This window comes from Scyliorhinus canicula, chromosome 30 (assembly GCF_902713615.1).
Source record: "Scyliorhinus canicula chromosome 30, sScyCan1.1, whole genome shotgun sequence".
NCBI classification, from domain to species: Eukaryota; Metazoa; Chordata; class Chondrichthyes; order Carcharhiniformes; family Scyliorhinidae; genus Scyliorhinus; species Scyliorhinus canicula.
Genome location: NC_052175.1, coordinates 10,783,437 through 10,806,851, shown reverse-complemented (window position 1 = coordinate 10,806,851; position 23,415 = coordinate 10,783,437). Strand labels below are relative to the sequence as shown.

The window sequence follows — 23,415 nt, the reverse complement described above, 5'->3', positions numbered from 1 at the left end:
AATCCCAATGGATCAAACCCCTTCCCATTCACTCCCACTGTACACAATCCCAATGGATCAAACCCCTTCCCATTCACTCCCATTGTACACAATCCCAATGGATCAAACCCCTTCCCATTCACTCCCATTGTACACAATCCCAATGGATCAAACCCCTTCCCATTCACTCCCAATGTACACAATCCCAATGGATCAAACCCCTTCCCGTTCACTCCCACAGTACACAATCCCAATGGATCAAACCCCTTCCCATTCACTCCCATTTTACACAATCCCAATGGGTCAAACCCCTTCCCATTCACTCCCATTGTACACAATCCCAATGGATCAAACCCCTTCCCATTCACTCCCATTGTACACAATCCCAATGGATCAAACCCCTTCCCATTCACTCCCACTGTATACAATCCGAATGGATCAAACCCCTTCCCATTCACTCCCATTGTACACAATCCCAATGGATCAAACCCCTTCCCGTTCACTCCCACTGTACCCAGTCCCAATGGATCAAACCCCTTCCCATTCACTCCCATTGTACACAATCCCAATGGATCAAACCCCTTCCCATTCACTCCCACTGTACACAATCCCAATGGACCCAAACCCCTTCCCATTCACTCCCATCGTACTCAATCCCAATGGATCCAAACCCCTTCCCATTCACTCCCATTGTCCACAATCCCAATGTATCAAACCCCTTCCCGTTCACTCCCATTGTACACAATCCCAATGGATTAAACCCCTTCCCATTCACTCCCACTGTACACAATCCCAATGGATCCAAACCCCTTCCCATTCACTCCCATTGTCCACAATCCCAATGTATCAAACCCCTTCCCGTTCACTCCCATTGTACACAATCCCAATGGATTAAACCCCTTCCCATTCACACCCAGTCCAGGCTCCCCCTCACATCTCCACACACGCACTCCCGACCCGGAGCACTGCTCCCACTGACCACCTTCGAATCCACTTTCGGACCCATCGGGTGATCCCATGGGGGGCAGTTCCAAGTCATGCCAACAACTATTGCCCCTCCTCTGCAATCTGGCATCCCGCCAGGGCTCTGTGAGAGGGGCATTTAGAAGAGGCCCAATCACATTGCTGGGGGGGGGCGGAGGCGAGACGTGCAGGGGAGGTAGATCGGCCATGCTATCGTTACGGGCAGGAGAGTGGGCCTAGGTAGGGTGTTCTTTCAGAGGGTCAGTGCAGACTCGAGGGGCCGAATGGCCGTGTCCATCACCGTAGGGATTCTACACTTATTTAGTTGAAACTGGTAATAATGGAATTCAACGAAGGTGCCTGGATTACTGGTCGTGGAACTTTACCCCCGTCGGTTTCCCGTGTCGGAGACTGGATCAGTACTAAAGTGGGAGGAGGAATTATTTCCACAAACCAGCACAAGGCAGGTCCCAGCTCGGAGAGAGAGAGAGAGAAGGTATTTTTCATGTTTCTACCAACTTCGATTGGTAGAATCAAAAATAAACAAGATATTTCAAAGCAACAACAGCCATGTTTTGGTAAATACAAGATGGCCGACAGCGTGAGGCCCTGATTCCCGAATACAAGATGGCCGACAGCGTGAGGCCCTAATTCCCAAATACAAGATGGCCGACAGCGTGAGGCCCTGATTCCCCAATACAAGATGGCCGACAGCGTGTGGCCCTGATTCCCCAATACAAGATGGCCGACAGCGTGAGGCCTTGATTCCCCAATACAAGATGGCCGACAGCGTGAGGCCCTGATTCTCGAATACAAGATGGCCGACAGCGTGAGGCCCTGATTCTCGAATACAAGATGGCCGACAGCGTGAGGCCCTGATTCTCGAATACAAGATGGCCGACAGCGTGAGGCCCTGATTCCCGAATACAAGATGGCCGACAGCGTGAGGCCCTGATTCCCCAATACAAGATGGCCGACAGCGTGAGGCCTTGATTCCCCAATACAAGATGGCCGACAGCGTGAGGCCCTGATTCTCGAATACAAGATGGCCGACAGCGTGAGGCCCTGATTCTCGAATACAAGATGGCCAACAGCGTGAGGCCCTGATTCTCGAATACAAGATGGCCGACACCGGTGAGGCCCTGGTCCAGCCTCCCAAACAAACAATCCTGAGGAATTGTTTCCAGTGCTCGAGATTTACGAGCTTTCAGTGTTCAGCGATAACAAAGTGCTTGGACAAGTCTGACCCCATTTCATTTGTCTGCGACGTCGAAGAAGTCTTTTTATGGCGGAAAGCTCGGCTGTGCATTGGCTTGATCCCTTTCCGCCAACCCCCACTGGATCCAGCGCCAATCCCCACTGTCTGCCCCCCCCCACCCCCTCAACAGGCCAGAGAGAAGGTGGTGTTTTGAGCAGGATCGTCGCAATCTGTTTAACCCAGGCCTCTCACAGGATGTACTGAGGGAGGGCGAGGAAGGGGCGGGGAGGGATGGGATGCCCTCTCAGGTTACCCCCCCCCCCCCTGCAAACCCTTGAGCCGCAAATCACATTTTGACAACGCACATCAAGAGGCAGGGTTTAGCTGGCCAACTGCTGATTGTTATAAAGAGACCATTGTTTCCCGGAGAGTTCGAGAGGGGCAGCGGTTTGTTTTCGACTTCTGTGAGTCGGCCGCACAGAGGTGCCCCCCCTTCTCGATCCCAATCCTCCCTCCCTGCCCCCCACAGCCACAGGGCCAAGGGGGAACCATTTTAAACAGCAACGGGATCTTATTGTTACAGTCTGCTGCGAAATGGATGCCTTTCCTCGGAGAGTTTTTGACTTGTCGCCAGTTCCCAACTCATCAAAGCCAGACACGAGGCTGTCAGCCGTGTCGGAACTCTCAGAAGCTAGAGGAACTCTGGTTTGGCAAGACAGAACACAGCGGACTCGAGACTCGCGGACAAATTCCACCTTCAATCCCCGCCCACTAGGACACAAGTCAGGAGGGCGATGGGAGGCTCTCCACTTGCCTGGATGAGCGCGGCTCCCAACAACACTCGAGAAGCTCGACACCATCCAGGGCAAAGCAGCCCCGCTCGATCGACACGCTACCCACCGACATTCACTCCCTCCACCCCCCCCCCCATCCAGGACAAAGCAGCCCCGCTCGATCGACACGCCGACCACCTACATTCACTCTCCCCCCCCCCCCCCCCCCCCCATCCAGGACAAAGCAGCCCCGCTCGATCGACACGCTACCCACCGACATTCACTCCCTCCACCCCCCCCCCCATCCAGGACAAAGCAGCCCCGCTCGATCGACACGCTACCCACCGACATTCACTCCCTCCACCCCCCCCCCCCATCCAGGACAAAGCAGCCCCGCTCGATCGACACGCTACCCACCGACATTCACTCCCTCCACCCCCCCCCCCATCCAGGACAAAGCAGCCCCGCTCGATCGACACGCCAACCACCGACATTCACTCCCTCCACCCCCCCCATCCAGGACAAAGCAGCCCCGCTCGATCGACACGCTAACCACCGACATTCACTCCCTCCACACACACCCCCCCCCCCCCCCCCCACCGGACGCACAGCGCCAGCCGTGCGCTCCGTCTCCAAGACGCACCGCGGCCACTCGCCTTCGACAGCACCTTCCAAACCCGCCACCTCTACCGTCTAGAAGGACGAGGGGGGGGGGCAGACACATGGGAAACACCCCCGCCTGCGAGTTCTCCCCTCCGAGCCGCTCGCCATCCCGGACTCGGGAATATATCGGCCGTCCCTTCACTGTGGCCGGGGCTCAGAATCCCGGAATGAAGGGCAGCACGGTAGCATTGTGGATAGCACAATCGCTTCACAGCTCCAGGGTCCCAGGTTCGATTCCCGGCTTGGGTCACTGTCTGTGTGGAGTCTGCACGTCTTCCCCGTGTCTGCGTGGGTTTCCTCCGGGTGCTCCGGTTTCCTCCCACAGTCCAAAGATGTGCAGGTTAGGGTGGATTGGCCGTGATAAATTGCCCGTAGTGTCCAAAATTGCCCTTAGTGTTGGGTGGGGTTACTGGGTTACGGGGATAGGGTGGAGGTGTTGACCTTGGGTAGGGTGCTCTTTCCAGGAGCCGGTGCAGACTCGATGGGCCGAATGGCCTCCTTCTGCACTGTAAATTCTATGATGATCTCCGATTTACACAGAACTCAATGATTGAGATCCCACTGCCTCCGGGTTCGAGAATTCCAAAGGTTCCCCCCCCCCCGGTGAAGAAATTCCTCCTCGCCTCACCCCCCGGGTCACACCTCACTTTGATATTGTGCCCCCCCGATTCTCGACTCCACCCCCTTCCCCCCGCCCCCCCCTAACCAAAACCTTATCTGCATCCACCTCGCTGTCTGCTCCTTTGAACGTTTCAATGAGATTATCTGGAATCATAGAAATCCCCACAGTGCCAATTGGAGGCCGATCGGCCCATCGAGTCGGCACCGGCCCTTCGAAAGAGCACCTTACCTAGGCCCAATCCCCCGCCTTCTTCCTGCGACCCCCCCCCCCCCCCCCCAGGGACAATTTAGCGCGGCCAATCCACCCTAACCTGCACATCTTTGGACACTAAGGGACAATTTAGCACGGCCAATCCACCCAACCTGCACATCATTGGAAACTAAGGGACAATTTAGCACGGCCAATCCACCTAACCTGCACATCTTTGGACACTAAGGGACAATTTAGCACGGCCAATCCACCTAACCTGCACATCTTTGGACGCTAAGGGGCAATTTAGCATGGCCAATCCACCTAACCTGCACATCTTTGGACGCTAAGGGACAATTTAGCACGGCCAATCCACCTAACCTGCACATTTTTGGACACTAAGGGACAATTTAACATGGCCAATCCACCTAACCTGCACATCTTTGGACGCTAAGGGACAGTTTAGCACGGCCAATCCACCTAACCTGCACATCTTTGGACACTAAGGGAAAATTTAGCACGGCCAATCCACCTAACCTGCACATCTTTGGACACTAAGGGACAATTTAGCACGGCCAATCCACCTAACCTGTATATCTTTGGGCACTAAGGGGCAATTTAGCACGGCCAATCCACCTAACCTGCATATCTTTTGGACTGTGGGAGGAAACCGGAGCACCCGGGAGGTAACGCACGCAGACACGGGGAGAACCCCGCCCACAGACAGTGACCTGAGGCCGGAATCGAACCCGGATTCCTGGCGCTGTGGGGGAGCAGTGTTGACCTCTTTCTCCGAAACTCTAGAGAACTCCAGAGAACGCAGGTACAGTTTGCCCCAATCTCAGCGGGTCCAGCCATCCCTGGGTGAGTCTGGTGAAGCTGCATTGCACCCCCCCCCCCCTCCCTCTACGGCAACAACCTCCTTCCCCAAGGTTAAGGGGGGGGGGGGGCGAAAACTACCCAGCATGCACCAGGTAGGATCTGAGCCAGCTGCTGGACAATGGAAGCAAGACGTCTCTTCCCCCCCCCCCCGCCCCCGCTCACAATAAAGGTTCAGCGTTCCTCATCGCTAGCTGAACCGTTAGACGTCAGTGACACGTGGACAAGGACGCCCGGGTCCCTCTGCACGTGCGCGCTGACCGTGGGGGAAATAATCTGCACAGTAGGCAATGAACGACCTCCACGCTCAGTACCCCACTGGGCGAGGGGGGGGGGTCAAGCTGGAAGGCGGGAACGAGACATCTCTGACCGGGCGGAGGCTGGCTCTGCCGCATTCCGTGCCGATCCGCCTTTTTAAGATTCTTGTGGTCGCCGCCAAGTCTGCCGTTCTTAATTACCAGAAGGGGGGGGGGGGCGTGTCTGGTGAAACGAGAGCGTTTCCTGGTCCACCCACCCACCGCCCGGGAGCTGGCTCCGACCCACGGCGGATAACAGCCCCCACTCCCGCTCCATCTTCCAACCACCGTCCGCGGTGACATTTGCTATTCTAATCACGGGGCGTCAATGAGGGTATTGATCAGTGGCTGGGCGACTTCAATTTTCATTAAGGGCAGCAGGGTAGCATGGTGGTTAGCATAAATGCTTCACAGCTCCAGGGTCCCAGGTTCGATTCCCGGCTGGGTCACTGTCTGTGCGGAGTCTGCACGTCCTCCCCCGTGTGTGCGTGGGTTTCCTCCGGGTGCTCCGGTTTCCTCCCACAGTCCAAAGATGTGCGGGTTAGGTGGATTGGCCGTGATAAATTGCCCTTAGTGTCCTGAAAAGTAAGGTTAAGGGGGGGGTTGTTGGGTTACGGGTATAGGGTGGATACGTGGGTTTGAGTGGGGTGATCATTGCTCGGCACAACACTGAGGGCCGAAGGGCCTGTTCTGTGCTGTACTGTTCTATGTTCTATTACATTCTGGGAGAGTTTGCACTGAGTAATCGAGCGGAGAGTATTTATTAACCCACGGTGACCAGGGGGGGGGGGGGGTTATACCGTTTTGAACATGCCGATCGGTTCAAAATGCCGCTGGTTTCAGGACACCCCGCCGATCGGAGGAATCAGTGAGCAAGATAAACCACCCGCTCCCGTCTCCGGGTACAACACCAGGCCACGATTACAACCTCCCCTACACATCCAAATGCCATTTAGCAAATTCAAAAGGGGCGAAGTGGGTGCGATGGGGAAGGGGCTGAGTGGGGGGAGTGCTTCTTGGCAGCGCCGTTACATTCCGCAAACCTGGCCTGCTGCCCCTCCCACCCCCCACCTTGCCCCCAATCCCACACTGCAAACAACAACCTGCATTTGTATAGCACCTGGACCCAGAGAGAGAGACAGAGAGCAGAGATCTCGGAGGGTCGTAGAGGTTGGAGGGGATGCAGACATAAGGGAGGGGGGTGTAGGGGCTGGAGGAGGTTACAGAGATAGGGAGGGGGTGTAGGGGCTGGAGGAGGTTACAGAGATAGGGAGGGGGTGTAGGGGCTGGAGGAGGTTACAGAGATAGGGAGGGGGTGTAGGGGCTGGAGGAGGTTACAGAGATAGGGAGGGGGTGTAGGGGCTGGAGGAGGTTACAGAGATAGGGAGGGGTGTAGGGGCTGGAGGAGGTTACAGAGATAGGGAGGGGGTGTAGGGGCTGGAGGAGGTTACAGAGATAGGGAGGGGTGTAGGGGCTGGAGGAGGTTACAGAGATAGGGAGGGGTGTAGGGGCTGGAGGAGGTTACAGAGATAGGGAGGGGTGTAGGGGCTGGAGGAGGTTACAGAGATAGGGAGGGGTGTAGGGGCTGGAGGAGGTTACAGAGATAGGGAGGGGTGTAGGGGCTGGAGGAGGTTACAGAGATAGGGAGGGGTGTAGGGGCTGGAGGAGGTTACAGAGATAGGGAGGGGTTGTAGGGGCTGGAGGAGGTTACAGAGATAGGGAGGGGTGTAGGGGCTGGAGGAGGTTACAGAGATAGGGAGGGGTTGTAGGGGCTGGAGGAGGTTACAGAGATAGGGAGGGGTGTAGGGGCTGGAGGAGGTTACAGAGATAGGGAGGGGTGTAGGGGCTGGAGGAGGTTACAGAGATAGGGAGGGGTTGTAGGGGCTGGAGGAGGTTACAGAGATAGGGAGGGGTGTAGGGGCTGGAGGAGGTTACAGAGATAGGGAGGGGGTGTAGGGGCTGGAGGAGGTTACAGAGATAGGGAGGGGGTGTAGGGGCTGGAGGAGGTTACAGAGATAGGGAGGGGGTGTAGGGGCTGGAGGAGGTTACAGAGATAGGGAGGGGTGTAGGGGCTGGAGGAGGTTACAGAGATAGGGAGGGGGTGTAGGGGCTGGAGGAGGTTACAGAGATAGGGAGGGGTGTAGGGGCTGGAGGAGGTTACAGAGATAGGGAGGGGTGTAGGGGCTGGAGGAGGTTACAGAGATAGGGAGGGGTGTAGGGGCTGGAGGAGGTTACAGAGATAGGGAGGGGGTGTAGGGGCTGGAGGAGGTTACAGAGATAGGGAGGGGGTGTAGGGGCTGGAGGAGGTTACAGAGATAGGGAGGGGTGTAGGGGCTGGAGGAGGTTACAGAGATAGGGAGGGGTGTAGGGGCTGGAGGAGGTTACAGAGATAGGGAGGGGTTGTAGGGGCTGGAGGAGGTTACAGAGATAGGGAGGGGTGTAGGGGCTGGAGGAGGTTACAGAGATAGGGAGGGGTGTAGGGGCTGGAGGAGGTTACAGAGATAGGGAGGGGTGTAGGGGCTGGAGGAGGTTACAGAGATAGGGAGGGGTGTAGGGGCTGGAGGAGGTTACAGAGATAGGGAGGGGGTGTAGGGGCTGGAGGAGGTTACAGAGATAGGGAGGGGTGTAGGGGCTGGAGGAGGTTACAGAGATAGGGAGGGGTTGTAGGGGCTGGAGGAGGTTACAGAGATAGGGAGGGGTGTAGGGGCTGGAGGAGGTTACAGAGATAGGGAGGGGTGTAGGGGCTGGAGGAGGTTACAGAGATAGGGAGGGGTGTAGGGGCTGGAGGAGGTTACAGAGATAGGGAGGGGTTGTAGGGGCTGGAGGAGGTTACAGAGATAGGGAGGGGTGTAGGGGCTGGAGGAGGTTACAGAGATAGGGAGGGGTTGTAGGGGCTGGAGGAGGTTACAGAGATAGGGAGGGGTGTAGGGGCTGGAGGAGGTTACAGAGATAGGGAGGGGGTGTAGGGGCTGGAGGAGGTTACAGAGATAGGGAGGGGTGTAGGGGCTGGAGGAGGTTACAGAGATAGGGAGGGGTGTAGGGGCTGGAGGAGGTTACAGAGATAGGGAGGGGTTGTAGGGGCTGGAGGAGGTTACAGAGATAGGGAGGGGGTGTAGGGGCTGGAGGAGGTTACAGAGATAGGGAGGGGTGTAGGGGCTGGAGGAGGTTACAGAGATAGGGAGGGGTGTAGGGGCTGGAGGAGGTTACAGAGATAGGGAGGGGTGTAGGGGCTGGAGGAGGTTACAGAGATAGGGAGGGGTGTAGGGGCTGGAGGAGGTTACAGAGATAGGGAGGGGGTGTAGGGGCTGGAGGAGGTTACAGAGATAGGGAGGGGGTGTAGGGGCTGGAGGAGGTTACAGAGATAGGGAGGGGTGTAGGGGCTGGAGGAGGTTACAGAGATAGGGAGGGGTTGTAGGGGCTGGAGGAGGTTACAGAGATAGGGAGGGGGTGTAGGGGGCTGGAGGAGGTTACAGAGATAGGGATGGGGTTGTAGGGGCTGGAGGAGGTTTAAGAGATAGGGAGGGGTTGTAGGGGCTGGAGGAGGTTACAGAGATAGGGAGGGGGTGTAGGGGCTGGAGGAGGTTACAGAGATAGGGAGGGGGTGTAGGGGCTGGAGGAGGTTACAGAGATAGGGAGGGGTGTAGGGGCTGGAGGAGGTTACAGAGATAGGGAGGGTGTGTAGGGGCTGGAGGAGGTTACAGAGATAGGGAGGGGTTTGTAGGGGGTATGGAGGAGGTTACAGAGATAGGGAGGGGGTGTAGGGGCTGGAGGAGGTTACAGAGATAGGGAGGGGGTGTAGGGGCTGGAGGAGGTTACAGAGATAGGGAGGGGGTGTAGGGGGCTGGAGGAGGTTACAGAGATAGGGAGGGGTGTAGGGGCTGGAGGGGTTACAGAGATAGGGAGGGGGTGTAGGGGCTGGAGGCGGTACAGAGATAGGGAGGGGGTGTAGGGGGCTGGAGGAGGTTACAGAGATAGGGAGGGGTGTAGGGGCTGGAGGAGGTTACAGAGATAGGGAGGGGTGTAGGGGGCTGGAGGAGGTTACAGAGATAGGGAGGGGTTGTAGGGGCTGGAGGAGGTTACAGAGATAGGGAGGGGGTGTAGGGGCTGGAGGAGGTTACAGATATAGGGAGGGGTGTAGGGGCTGGAGGAGGTTACAGAGATAGGGAGGGGTTGTAGGGGCTGGAGGAGGTTACAGAGATAGGGAGGGGTGTAGGGGCTGGAGGAGGTTACAGAGATAGGGAGGGTGTAGGGGGTGGAGGAGGTTACAGAGATAGGGAGGGGTGTAGGGGCTGGAGGAGGTTACAGAGATAGGGAGGGGTGTAGGGGCTGGAGGAGGTTACAGAGATAGGGAGGGGTGTAGGGGCTGGAGGAGGTTACAGAGATAGGGAGGGGTGTAGGGGGCTGGAGGAGGTTACAGAGATAGGGAGGGGTGTAGGGGCTGGAGGAGGTTACAGAGATAGGGAGGGGTGTAGGGGCTGGAGGAGGTTACAGAGATAGGGAGGGGTTGTAGGGGCTGGAGGAGGTTACAGAGATAGGGAGGGGTGTAGGGGCTGGAGGAGGTTACAGAGATAGGGAGGGGTGTAGGGGCTGGAGGAGGTTACAGAGATAGGGAGGGGGTGTAGGGGCTGGAGGAGGTTACAGAGATAGGGAGGGGGTGTAGGGGGCTGGAGGAGGTTACAGAGATAGGGAGGGGGTGTAGGGGGCTGGAGGAGGTTACAGAGATAGGAGGGGGTGTAGGGGCTGGAGGTTACAGAGATAGGGAGGGGGTGTAGGGGCTGGAGGAGGTTACAGAGATAGGGAGGGGGTGTAGGGGATGGAGGAGGTTACAGAGATAGGGAGGGGTGTAGGGGCTGGAGGAGGTTACAGAGATAGGGAGGGGTGTAGGGGCTGGAGGAGGTTACAGAGATAGGGAGGGGGTGTAGGGGCTGGAGGAGGTTACAGAGATAGGGAGGGGTGTAGGGGCTGGAGGAGGTTACAGAGATAGGGAGGGGTGTAGGGGCTGGAGGAGGTTACAGAGATAGGGAGGGGTGTAGGGGGCTGGAGGAGGTTACAGAGATAGGGAGGGGTGTAGGGGCTGGAGGAGGTTACAGAGATAGGGAGGGGTGTAGGGGCTGGAGGAGGTTACAGAGATAGGGAGGGGTGTAGGGGCTGGAGGAGGTTACAGAGATAGGGAGGGGTTGTAGGGGCTGGAGGAGGTTACAGAGATAGGGAGGGGGTGTAGGGGCTGGAGGAGGTTACAGAGATAGGGAGGGGTGTAGGGGCTGGAGGAGGTTACAGAGATAGGGAGGGGTGTAGGGGCTGGAGGAGGTTACAGAGATAGGGAGGGGTTGTAGGGGCTGGAGGAGGTTACAGAGATAGGGAGGGGTGTAGGGGCTGGAGGAGGTTACAGAGATAGGGAGGGGTGTAGGGGCTGGAGGAGGTTACAGAGATAGGGAGGGGTTGTAGGGGTTGTAGGTTACAGAGATAGGGAGGGGGTGTAGGGGCGGGAGGAGGTTACAGAGATAGGGAGGGGGTGTAAGGGCTGGAGGTGTTGAGTGGCTTGCCGGGTTTTTGAATCAGGCAGTAAGGGGCCACCTTTCGAAGGGGACTTTCCAGGAGGCGGCAACCAGCGGAAAGATGGCCGCCGACAGGAGATGTGGATCGATGTGAAGGGATTGGAATTGGGCCTGGATACCTCGCCGCTGGGAATCGCTCAGGTTCGGGATGCAGTGGGGAGGAATGCCGAGTCAACTGGGCCGTTAGCCGTCCGCGGAAACGGGAGATGGGAGACAGGGTCACTCACCGATTCTTCAGCTCGTTGTGGTCTTCGCGCAGCTTGCCCAGATCCAGCTGCATGCGCGCTTTCTCCTTGGCCACGTTGTCCAAGGTCTTGCGGGCGTCGGCCAGCTCGTTCTCGTACATGGCCTTGATGTTGACCACCTCACGGCTGGTGACCTCCTCGGACTCGGAGATGCGCATGCGCAGGCCGGCATTCTCGAACTCCAGCGAGCGGACCTTCTCGATGTAGACGGCCAGGCGGTCATTGAGATTCTGCAGGTCCTCCTTCTCCTGGAGACGGCTGATCTTGGTGGGGCTCAGCGGGGTGGAGGTGTTCGAACGGCTCGATCGCGTCTGGCCTGGGGTCTGCATCTTTGGTCAAGACTGGGTGGGGGGGGAGGAGGGGGTGGGAGCGGAGAGAAGGAGTGGGGGGGGGGGGGGAAAGAGAGAACCAGTTACAAACAATGCTTCAGATAATCTAATGGCTACTTTCAGATAATTGCAACAAAATGCGACCTTCATTGACTGAACACACTGGGGGTGGGGGGGGGGGGAAATAGCATGGTAGCACAGTGGTTAGCTCCAGGGTGCCAGGTTCGATTCCGGCTTGGGTCACTGTCTGTGCGGCGTCTGCACGTTCTCCCCGTGTGTGCGTGGGTTTCCTCCGGGTGCTCCGGTTTCCTCCCACAGTCCAAAGATGTGCGGGTTAGGTGGATTGGCCGTGATAAATTGTCCCTTAGTGCCCAAAGATGTACAGGTTAGGTGGATTGACCGTGCTAAATTGTCCCTTAGTTTCCAAAGATGTGCAGGGTAGGTGGATTGGCCGTGCTAAATTGTCCCTTAGTGTCCAAAGGTGTACAGGTTAGGTGAATTGGCCGTGCTAAATTGTCCCTTAGTGTCCAAAAGGTTAGGTGGGGTTACGGGGATAGGGTGGGGGAGTGGGCCTGGCTCAGGCTCTCCTTCAAAGGGTTGGTGCAGACTCGATGGGCCGAATGGCCTCCCTCTGCATTGTAGGAATCGTTATGATTCTACGATCAGGCCTCGAACTGGAGTATTGTGTCTAATCCCTGGCCCCACACTTGAGGAACAAGGTCAAGTCCCCTCGGGACAAGAGCAGGGGGGTGAGGTCAGATTCTCATGCGGGGAAGAAAAAAGCAGCCTAAAAAAAAAACCTGCCTGGCATGTGCCCTCTAAACTTTGCCCCACGGACCTTTAACCTATGCCCCCTGGTGACCCCTCCACCCTGGGAAAGAGTGACTGCCCCACTCTATCCATGCCCCTCATAGTCTTGTAGACCTCTATCAGATCTGAGATAGTCTATGAGATCCCGTCTCACTCTTCTAAACTCCAATGAATATAATCCGAACCGACTTAGTCTCTCCTCATGTGACAGTCCCGCCATCCCAGGAATCAGCCTGGTAAACCTTCGCTGCTCTCCCTCCAGAGCAAGAACATCCTTCCTCAGAGAAGGACCCCAAAACTGCCCACAATACTCCAGGTGTGGCCTCACCAATGCCTGATACAATTGCAGCAAAACATCTCGATTCCGATACTCAAACCCTCTCGCTACGAAGGCCAACATACCATTTGCCTTCTTTACCGCCTGCTGTACCTGCGCGCTTACTTTCAGCGACTGACGCACGAGGACACCAAGGTCTCGCTGAGTGTCCGCCTCTCTCAATTTACACCCATTCAAATAATAATCGGCCTTCCATTCATCTGCCCGCTCACTCAGCCTCTCCAAATCCCACTGAAGCATCTCTGTGTCCTTCTCACAGCTCACCCTCCCACCCAACGTTGTATCAGCTGCAAATCTGGAGATATTACATTTAGTTCCCTCGTCCAAATCATTAATATAGAAATGTGAACAGTTGGGGGTCTGAGCACAGATCTCTGAGGTACCCCACTAGACACTGCCTGCCAATCAGAAAAGACCCATTTATTCCAACATTTTGCTTCCTGTTTGCTAACCAGCTTTCTATTCATCTCAAGACACACTCATAATCCCAAGCGCCTTATCTTTACATATTAAATCGGCTACGTGAGACCTTGTTGAAAGACTTCTGAAAGTCTAAATAAGCCACATCCACCTGGTCTCCCTGGTCAACTCTGCTTAAAGAATAAAGAAAATTACAGCACAGGAACAGGCCCTTCGGCCCTCCCAGCCTGCGCCGATCCAGATCCTTTATCGAAACCTGTCTCCTATTTTCCAAGGTCTACTTCCCTCTGTTCCCGCCCGTTCATATACCTGTCTAGATGCCTCTTAAATGATGCTGTCGTGCCCGCCTCTACCACCTCCGCTGGTAAAGCGTTCCAGGCACCCACCACCCTCTGCGTAAAAAGCTTTCCACGCACATCTCCCTTAAACTTTCCCCTTCTCACCTTGAAATCGTGACCCCTTGTAACTGACACCCCCACTCTTGGGAAAAGCTTGTTGCTATCCACCCTGTCCATACCTCTCATAATTTTGTAGACCTCAATCAGGTCCCCCCTCAACCTCCGTCTTTCCAACGAAAACAATCCTAATCTACTCAACCTTTCTTCATAGCTAGCACCCTCCATACCAGGCAACATCCTGGTGAAACTCCTCTGCACCCTCTCCAAAGCATCCACATCCTTCTGGTAATGTGGCGACCAGAACTGCACGCAGTATTCCAAATGTGGCCTTACCAAAGTCCTATACAACTGTAACATGACCTGCCGACTCTTGTACTCAATACCCCGTCCGATGAAGGCAAGCATGCTGTATGCCTTCTTGACCACTCTATCAACCTGCGTTGCCACCTTCAGGGTACAATAGACCTGAACTCCCAGATCTCTCTGTACATCAATTTTCCCCAGGACCCTTCCATTGACCATATATCTTGAATTTGATCTTCCAAAATGCATCACCTCGCATTTGCCTGGACTGAACTCCATCTGCCATTTCTCTGCCCAACTCTCCAATCTATCTATATTTTGCTGTATTCTCTGACAGTCCTCCTCGCTGTCTGCAACTCCACCAATCTTTGTATCATCTGCAAACTTGCTAATCAGACCACCTATACCTTCCTCCAGGTCATTTATGTAGATCACAAACAACAGTGGTCCGAGCACGGATCCCTGTGGAACACCACTAGTCACCCGTCTCCATTTTGAGACACTCCCTTCCACCACTACTCTCTGTCTCCTGTTGCCCAGCCAGTTCTTTATCCATCTAGCCAGTACACCCTGAACCCCATACGACTTCACTTTTTCCATCAACCTGCCATGGGAAACCTTATCAAACACCTTACTAAAGGCCATGTATACGACGTCTATAGCCCTTCCCTCATCAATTAACTTTGTCACTTCCTCAAAGAATTCTATTAGGTTTGTAAGACATGACCTTCCCTGCACAAAACCATGCTGCCTATCACTGATAAGTCTATCTCGTTACATCTTCAAAGAATTCAAATAGAATTTGTAAATCCAGGTTGACTTTGTGCGATTACACCACAGCTTTCCGAATGCTGTGCTGTCAAATCCTTGATCATGGACTCCAGCAACTTCCCATCTACCGATGTTAGGCTCACTGGCCGATAGTTCCCTGTTTTGGGGTGTGAAGGCTGGGGGGGGGGCGAGTCGAAGTGGAGGGTGAACCGGTGTGAGAAGTGCTGGAATATCACCAGATTTTTGGACAAGCGAGCCAGGAGGATTGGCAACGAGATAGGATTAAAAAAAAAGGAGGCGATAATTCATATGCGAGAGCAGACAAGAGAACGACCGGAACACAAATTTGATGAGCAGAGAGAGGTGTCGTGTTCTGGGCGTGTGTGTGTGTGTGGGCGATGGGAGGGGCAGACAGGCAGACTCCTGGAACTTTTAATTGCCAATCAGGCTGGGGGAACTTTAGGGTGGGGTAGATAGTGGGCAGACCTGCGAAACAGCGAGAGGGGAAAATAAAAAGGACCTTGCTACAGGAAGCAAACCCAGCCCTCCCCAGGGCGGTGTCTGGGCAGAACACGGGCAATCAAAGTAGGGCAAGAACTCTCGCCAAATCCCAGCACAAAATTCAGCGCCCCCCCCCCCCCCCCCGCCCCCCTTCCCACACTAAGACAGCCAGGTAATAAAACCAGCTCCCAGTTCCTCCATCCCTACCCACTCCCTCTCCCCACACCCTCCAGAGATCAACCCCCCCCCCCCCTCCGCCACTCCCAATCAGAAGATTACTCATCTGTCAGTCACCATTGACATTCCAACTGGACTGCCCCCTCCCACAGTCACAGCCGTCCTAACCTGTCCAGTTCCATCCCACACACCACCCCCAGACCTGTCCAGCTCCCAATCCCACCCCCTCCAGACCTGTCCAGCTCCCAATCCCACCCCCCCCAGACCTGTCCAGCTCCCAATCCCACCCCCCCCCAGACCTGTCCAGCTCCCAAGCCCACCCCCCCAGACCTCCCGGCTCCCAATCCCACCCCCCCAGACCTGTCCAGCTCCCAATCCCACCCCCCCAGACCTGTCCAGCTCCCAATCCCCCCCCCCAGACCTGTCCAGCTCCCGATCCCACCCCCCAGACCTCCCCAGCTCCCAATCCCCCCCCCCCCAGACCTCCCCAGCTCCCAATCCCACCCCCCAGACCTGTCCAGCTCCCAATCCCACCCCCCCAGACCTCCCCAGCTCCCAATCCCACCCACCCAGACCTCCCCAGCTCCCAAGCCCACCCCCCAGACCTCCCCAGCTCCCAAGCCCACCCCCCCCCAGACCTCCCCAGCTCCCAATCCCACCCCCCCAGACCTCCCCAGCTCCCAATCCCACCCACCAGACCTGTCCAGCTCCCAATCCCACCCCCCAGACCTGTCCAGCTCCCAAGCCCACCCCCCAGACCTGCCCAGCTCCCTCGCAGTGACCTTCTACCTGGTGGGTCAGGGACCCTCGGTGCCAACCCAGCCCCCCCCCCCCCAGCCCATTGGAGCTGCTGCCCACAGGGGTAGAAATAGCCCTGAAGACTCTTACCTCTTTGAACCTCTCTGAACTCCACAAACTCCGGGTTTGATGTTGTTTTGTAGACAGACTCGGGGTGGAAATGGTCTGTTGCTGTCTCTCCCTCTGCTGCTGTCTCTCTCTGCTGTCACACACACACACTGCTGCTGTCTCTCCCTCTGCTGCTGGCTCTCTCTGCTGTCACTCTCTGCTGCTGTCACTCTCTGCTGGCTCTCTCTGCTGTCACACACACACACTGCTGCTGTCTCTCCCTCTGCTGCTGGCTCTCTCTGCTGTCACTCTCTGCTGCTGTCACTCTCTCTGCTGTCACACACACACACACTGCTGCTGCTGTCGCTCTCTCTGCTGCTGGCTCTCTCTGCTGTCACTCTCTGCTGCTGTCACTCTCTCTGCTGTCACACACACACACTGCTGCTGTCTCTCCCTCTGCTGCTGTCACTCTCTCTGCTGTCACACACACACACTGCTGCTCCCAGTTACCTCCCGAGCCTCTCTCGCCCCTGATGCACCATTTAAAGGGCAGGGCGGCTCCGGGCGGGTCTGACACCCCAGCCAGCCTATTGCAGACAGGGGGCCGGGTCCAGAGGAGGCTCAGGGGGTGGGGATTGGCTGCAAACCTGCTCCCAAAACTGCACACACGTCAATGCAAAGTGCGAAGTACTGCTTGCCCAGCTCTTCAAGGTCAGGTTGCCAGAGAGAGGCAGGGAGAGATAGAGAGAGGGAGAGAGACAGAGAGAGAGACACACAGAGAGGGAGGGAGGGAGAGATAGAGATAGACAGAGAGAGAGAGAGAGGGAGGGAGAGAGGGAGAGAGGGAGGAGACACAGCGGGAGGGAGAGAGAGAGAGGGAGGGAGGGAGAGAGAGAGAGAGAGGGAGGGAGGGAGAGAGAGAGAGGGAGGGAGGAGAGAGAGAGAGGAGGGAGGGAGGGAGAGAGAGAGGGAGGGAGGGAGGGAGAGAGAGAGGGAGGGAGGGAGGAGAGAGCGGGAGGGCGGGGAGAGAGAGAGGAGGGAGGAGGGAGAGAGAGAGGGAGGGAGGGAGAGAGAGAGGGAGGGAGGGAGGGAGAGAGGGAGGGAGGACACAGAGGGAGGGAGGGAGAGATAGAGATAGACAGAGAGAGAGAGAGAGAGGGAAGGAGGGAGAGAGAGAGAGGGAGGGAGAGATAGAGAGAGAGGGAGGGAGGGAGAGAGGGAGGGACAGACAGACAGACAGATAGAGAGACACACACAGTGAGAGAGATAATGAGAGAGAGAGAAAGAGAGAGAGAGAGAAAGACTAGAGAGAGAGATAAAGAGATAAAGATTCATAGAATTACAGAATCTTAGAATGAACATTGCAGAAGGCCATTCGGCCCATTAGTCCGCACCAGTCCTTCAAAGAGTACCCTTCTTAAACCCACTCTCCATGCTATCCCCATAACCCAATAATCCCACCAAACCTATTCGGACACTAAGGGACAATTTAGCATGGCCAATCCACCTAACCTGCACATCTATGGGCAATAAGGGACAATTTGGCACGGCCAATCCACCTAACCTGCACATCAATGGGCACTAAGGGACAATTTAGCACGGCCAATCCACCTAACCTGCACATCTTTGGACACTAAGGGACAATTTAGCACGGCCAATCCACCTAACCTGCACATCTTTGGACACTAAGGGACAATTTAGCACGGCCAATCAACCCAACCTCAACACTAAGGGACAATTTAGCACGGCCAATCCACCTAACGTGCTCATCTTGGGCACTAAGGGACAATTTAGCACGGCCAATCCACCTAACCTGTACATCTTTGGACACTAAGGGCAATTTATCATGGGCAATCCATCTAACCTGTACATCTTTAGACTGTGGGAGGAAACCGGAGCACCCGGAGGAAACCCACACACACACGGGGCCCAAGCCGGAAACGAACCCAGGACAATGGCACCATGAGGCAGCGGGGATAACCACTGTACCACCATGGCACCCCAATCTGAGATCTGTCAGTGATACAGATGTTGACAGTGTCCAGTCTGGGATCAGTCAGTGATACAGATGTTGACAGTGTCCAGTCTGGGATCAGTCAGTGATACAGATGTTGACAGTGTCCAGTCTGGGATCTGTCAGTGATACAGATGTTGACAGTGTCCAGTCTGGGATCTGTCAGTGATACAGATGTTGACAGTGTCCAGTCTAGGATCTGTCAGTGATACGGATGTTGACAGTGTCCAGTCTGAGATCTCAGTGATACAGATGTTGACAGTGTCCAGTCTGGGATCTGTCAGTGATACAGATGTTGACAGTGTCCAGTCTGGGATCTGTCAGAGATACAGATGTTGACAGTGTCCAGTCTGGGATCTGTCAGTGATACAGATGTTGAGTGACCAGTCTGGGATCTGTCAGTGATACAGATGTTGACAGTGTCCAGTCTGGGATCTGTCAGTGATACAGATGTTGAGTGACCAGTCCGGGATCTGTCAGTGATACAGATGTTGACAGTGTCCAGTCTGGGATCTGTCAGTGATACAGATGTTGGCAGTGTCCAGTCTGGGGTCAGTGATACAGATGTTGACAGTGTCCAGTCTGGGATCTGTCAGTGATACAGATGTTGGCAGTGACCAGTCTGGGGTCAGTGATACAGATGTTGACAGTGTCCAGTCTGGGATCTGTCAGTGATACAGATGTTGACAGTGTCCAGTCTGGGATCTGTCAGTGATACAGATGTTGACAGTGTCCAGTCTTGGATCTCAGTGATACAGATGTTGACAGTGTCCAGTCTGGGATCTGTCAGTGATACAGATGTTGACAGTGTCCAGTCTGGGATCTGTCAGTGATACAGATGTTGACAGTGTCCAGTCTGGGATCTGTCAGTGATACAGATGTTGACAGTGTCCAATCTGGGATCTCAGTGATACAGATGTTGACAGTGTCCAGTCTGGGATCTGTCAGTGATACAGATGTTGACAGTGTCCAGCCTGGGATCTGTCAGTGATACAGATGTTGACAGTGTCCAATCTGGGATCTCAGTGATACAGATGTTGACAGTGTCCAGTCTGGGATCTGTCAGTGATACAGATGTTGACAGTGTCCAGTCTGGGATCTGTCAGTGATACAGATGTTGACAGTGTCCAGTCTGGGATCTGTCGGTGATACAGATGTTGACAGTGTCCAGTCCGGGATCTGTCAGTGATACAGATGTTGACAGTGTCCAGTCCGGGATCTGTCAGTGATACAGATGTTGACAGTGTCCAGTCCGGGATCTGTCCGTGATACAGATGTTGACAGTGTCCAGTCTGGGATCTGTCAGTGATACAGATGTTGACAGTGTCCATTCTGGGATCTGTCGGTGATACAGATGTTGACAGTGACCACTCTGGGATCTGTCAGTGATACAGATGTTGACAGTGTCCAGTCTGGGATCTGTCGGTGATAAAGATGTTGACAGTGTCGAGTCTGGGATCTGTCAGTGATACAGATGTTGACAGTGTCCAGTCTGGGATCTGTCAGTGATACAGATGTTGACAGTGTCCAGTCTGGGATCTGTCAGTGATACAGATGTTGACAGTGTCCAGTCTGGGATCTGTCAGTGATACAGATGTTGACAGTGTCCAGTCTGGGATCTGTCAGTGATACAGATGTTGACAGTGTCCAGTCTGGGATCTGTCAGTGATACAGATGTTGACAGTGTCCAGTCTGGGGTCTCAGTGATACAGATGTTGACAGTGTCCAGTCTGGGGTCAGTGATACAGATGTTGACAGTGTCCAGTCTGGGTTCTCAGTGATACAGATGTTGACAGTGTCCAGTCTGGGATCTGTCAGTGATACAGATGTTGACAGTGTCCAGTCTGGGATCAGTGATACAGATGTTGACAGTGTCCAGTCTGGGATCTGTCAGTGATACAGATGTTGACAGTGTCCAGTCTGGGATCTGTCAGTGATACAGATGTTGACAGTGTCCAGCCTGGGATCTGTCAGTGATACAGATGTTGACAGTGTCCAGTCTGGGATCTGTCAGTGATACAGATGTTGACAGTGACCAGTCTGGGATCTGTCAGTGATACAGATGTTGACAGTGTCCAGTCTGGGATCTGTCAGTGATACAGATGTTGACAGTGTCCAGTCTGGGATCTGTCAGTGATACAGATGTTGACAGTGTCCAGTCTGGGATCTGTCAGTGATACAGATGTTGACAGTGTCCAGTCTGGGATCTGTCAGTGATACAGATGTTGACAGTGTCCAGTCTGGGGTCAGTGATACAGATGTTGACAGTGTCCAGTCTGGGATCTGTCAGTGATACAGATGTTGACAGTGTCCAGTCTGGGATATCTCAGTGATACAGATGTTGACAGTGTCCTGTCTCGGATCTCTCAGTGATACAGATGTTGACGTGTCCAGTCTGGGATCTGAGTGATACAGATGTTGGCAGTGTCCTGTCTCGGATCTCTCAGTGATACAGATGTTGACAGTGTCCAGTCTGGGATCTGTCAGTGATACAGATGTTGACAGTGTCCAGTCTGGGATCTGTCAGTGATACAGATGTTGACAGTGTCCAGTCTGGGATCTGTCAGTGATACAGATGTTGACAGTGTTCAGTCTGGGATCTGTCAGTGATACAGATGTTGACAGTGTCCAGTCTGGGATCTGTCAGTGATACAGATGTTAGCATCTGTTTGTCTCCTATCAGCTGTCGGTCTCCCAGTGTTTTTCTCATAATGTCTGCGTGCAGTTCGGAGAGGCGAATAGGAGGGATGGGAGAGGTGGGGTGGGGATGACGGGGAATTCATGGCAGCACAGGAGATTGGTGTTTAGAATTGTTGCTTCACAGCTCCAGTTTCGATTCCCCGCTGGGTCACTGCCTGTGCGGAGTCTTCACGTCCTCCCCGTGTGTGCGTGGGTTTCCTCCGGATGCTCCGGTTTACTCCCACAGTCCAAAGATGTGCAGGTTAGGTGGATTGGCCGTGCTAAATTGCCCCTTAGTGTCCACAAAATGGGGTTACTGGGTTACGGGGATAGGATAGATAGATAGGCTTCAGTAGAGTGCTCTTTTCAAGGGCCGGTGCAGACTCGATGGGCCGAATGGCCTCCTTCTGCACTGTAAATTCTATGATTCTACATCTCCGTAGATTAGAGGGCCGACTGCCGGTTGATTGGGGATGAATGGGATCAGGCAGGATTCTGAATTGGTGAAATAATGGAGCTGACTGGCGCAAACCAACAGAGCACACACACGCGACACTCTCAGAAGAATGCGGAATCTGAATGAGACTCCGAATAGGTCTCTCCGGGGCCTGTGAGCATGCGTCAACAGACAGACAATGGGGGAATACATTCCTCCATGATAAACCCACTCATGTTTAATGCAGGGTAGATTTGATGGCAGCGTAGGGAGACGCAGAGTGATACAAAACATCAACTATCAACGATACAAAGGCATATCTGTATTCCGCGATCTGTTCGGGAAATAATCTGTGAACGCATTAGATCTTTAGGGCAATTAATAACCCTTCGACTTCGCAAAGGAAGACATGAATAATGTCGCCGAAGTTCTGAGAGACACAGATTTTAGGGAGGAGCTGAAGTTGAATCAGTATTGGTAAAGGAATAGATTTGGGGAAATTAATGGGGCGGGCAAATCTTCAGGGCCGGATAATCTTCATCCCAGAGCACTTCAGGAAGTGTCCCCAGAAATAGGAGATCAATCGGTGGCCATTTTCCAAAATTCTTTGGACTCTGCAATGGTTCCTACAGATTGGACGGTTGTGAATGTAACCCCGCTATTCAAAAAGGGAGGTCGAGAGAAAACAGGGAACTGTAGACCAGCGAGCCCAACGTCGGTAGTAGGGAAGTTGCTGGAGTCCATTATCAAGGCTCCACTGATGGAGGCAGAGGAAATGGGCAAGGTGTTAAGTGAGCACTTCGCATCGGTATTCGCCAAAGAGAAGGAATGGGTGGACGATGAAGAATCTTGGGAAGGGTGTGTGGATATTCTGGGTCATGTTGAGATCAAAAACGAGGAGGTATTGGGAGTCTTAAAAAACACTTCGGTAGACAAGTCCCCAGGGCCTGATGGGATCTACCCCACAATAGTGAGAGAGGCAATTGCTGGGGCCTTGAGGGGAATCTTTGTATCCTCACTGGCTACAGTGGAGGTCCCAGATGATTGGAGAATAGCCAATGATGTTCCTTTGTTTAAGAAGGGTAGCAAGGATAATCCAGGGAACTACAGGCTGGTGAGCCTTACGTCAGTGGTAGGGAAATTACTGGAGAGAATTCTTCGAGACAGGATCTACTCCCATTTGGAAGCAAATGGACGTGTTAGCAAGAGGCAATATGGTTTTGTGAAGGGGCGGTCGTAACGCACTAATTTGATAGAGTTTTGAGGAAGTGACGAAGACGATTGATGCAGGTAGGGCAGTGGATGTTGTCTATATGGACTTAAGTAAGGCCTTTGACAAGGGCCCTCATGGCAGACTGGTACAAAAGGTGAAGTCACACGGGGTCAGGGGTGAGCTGGCAAGATGGATACAGAACTGGCTCGGTCATCGAAGGCAGAGAGTAGCAATGGAAGGGAGCTTTTCTGATTGGAGGGCTGTGACTAGTGGTGTTCCACAGGGATCAGTGCTGGGACCTTTGCTGTTCGTAGTATATATAAATGATTTGGAGGAAAATGTAACTGGTCTGATTAGTAAGTTTGCGGACGACACAAAGGTTGATGGAATTGCGGATAGCGATGATGACTGTCAGAGGATACAGCAGGATTTAGAGCGTTTGGAGACTTGGGCAGAGAGATGGCAGATGGAGTTTAATCCGGACAAATGTGAGGTAATGCATTTCGGAAGGTTTAGTCCAGGTTGAAAATATACGGTAAATGGCAGAACCCTTAAGAGTATTGACAGTCAGAGAGATCTTGGTGTACAGGTCCACAGGTCACTGAAAGGGGCTACACAGGTGGAGAAGGTAGTCAAGAAGGCATACGGCATGCTTGCCTTCATTGGCCGGGGCATTGAGTATAAGAATTGGCAAGTCATGTTGCAGCTGTATAGAACCTTAGTTAGGCCACACTTGGAGTATAGTGTTCAATTCTGGTCGCCACACTACCAGAAGGATGTGGAGGCTTTAGAGAGGGTGCAGAAGAGATTTACCAGGAT

The 23,415-nt window shown here is 54.3% G+C and overlaps 1 protein-coding gene across 1 annotated transcript; it reads right to left on the bottom strand.

Moving 5' to 3' along the window:
- Positions 1–11,312: 11,312 nt before the first annotated feature.
- On the bottom strand, positions 11,313–16,496 carry LOC119958649 (lamin-A-like). Its single transcript, XM_038787187.1, has 2 exons — positions 16,297–16,496; positions 11,313–11,703 (listed from the first exon to the last, which is right to left on the bottom strand). The coding sequence occupies exon 2, from the start codon at positions 11,689–11,691 to the stop codon at positions 11,341–11,343; it is 351 nt and encodes a 116-aa protein (XP_038643115.1). The 5' UTR covers positions 11,692–11,703; positions 16,297–16,496; the 3' UTR covers positions 11,313–11,340.
- Positions 16,497–23,415: the final 6,919 nt, after the last annotated feature.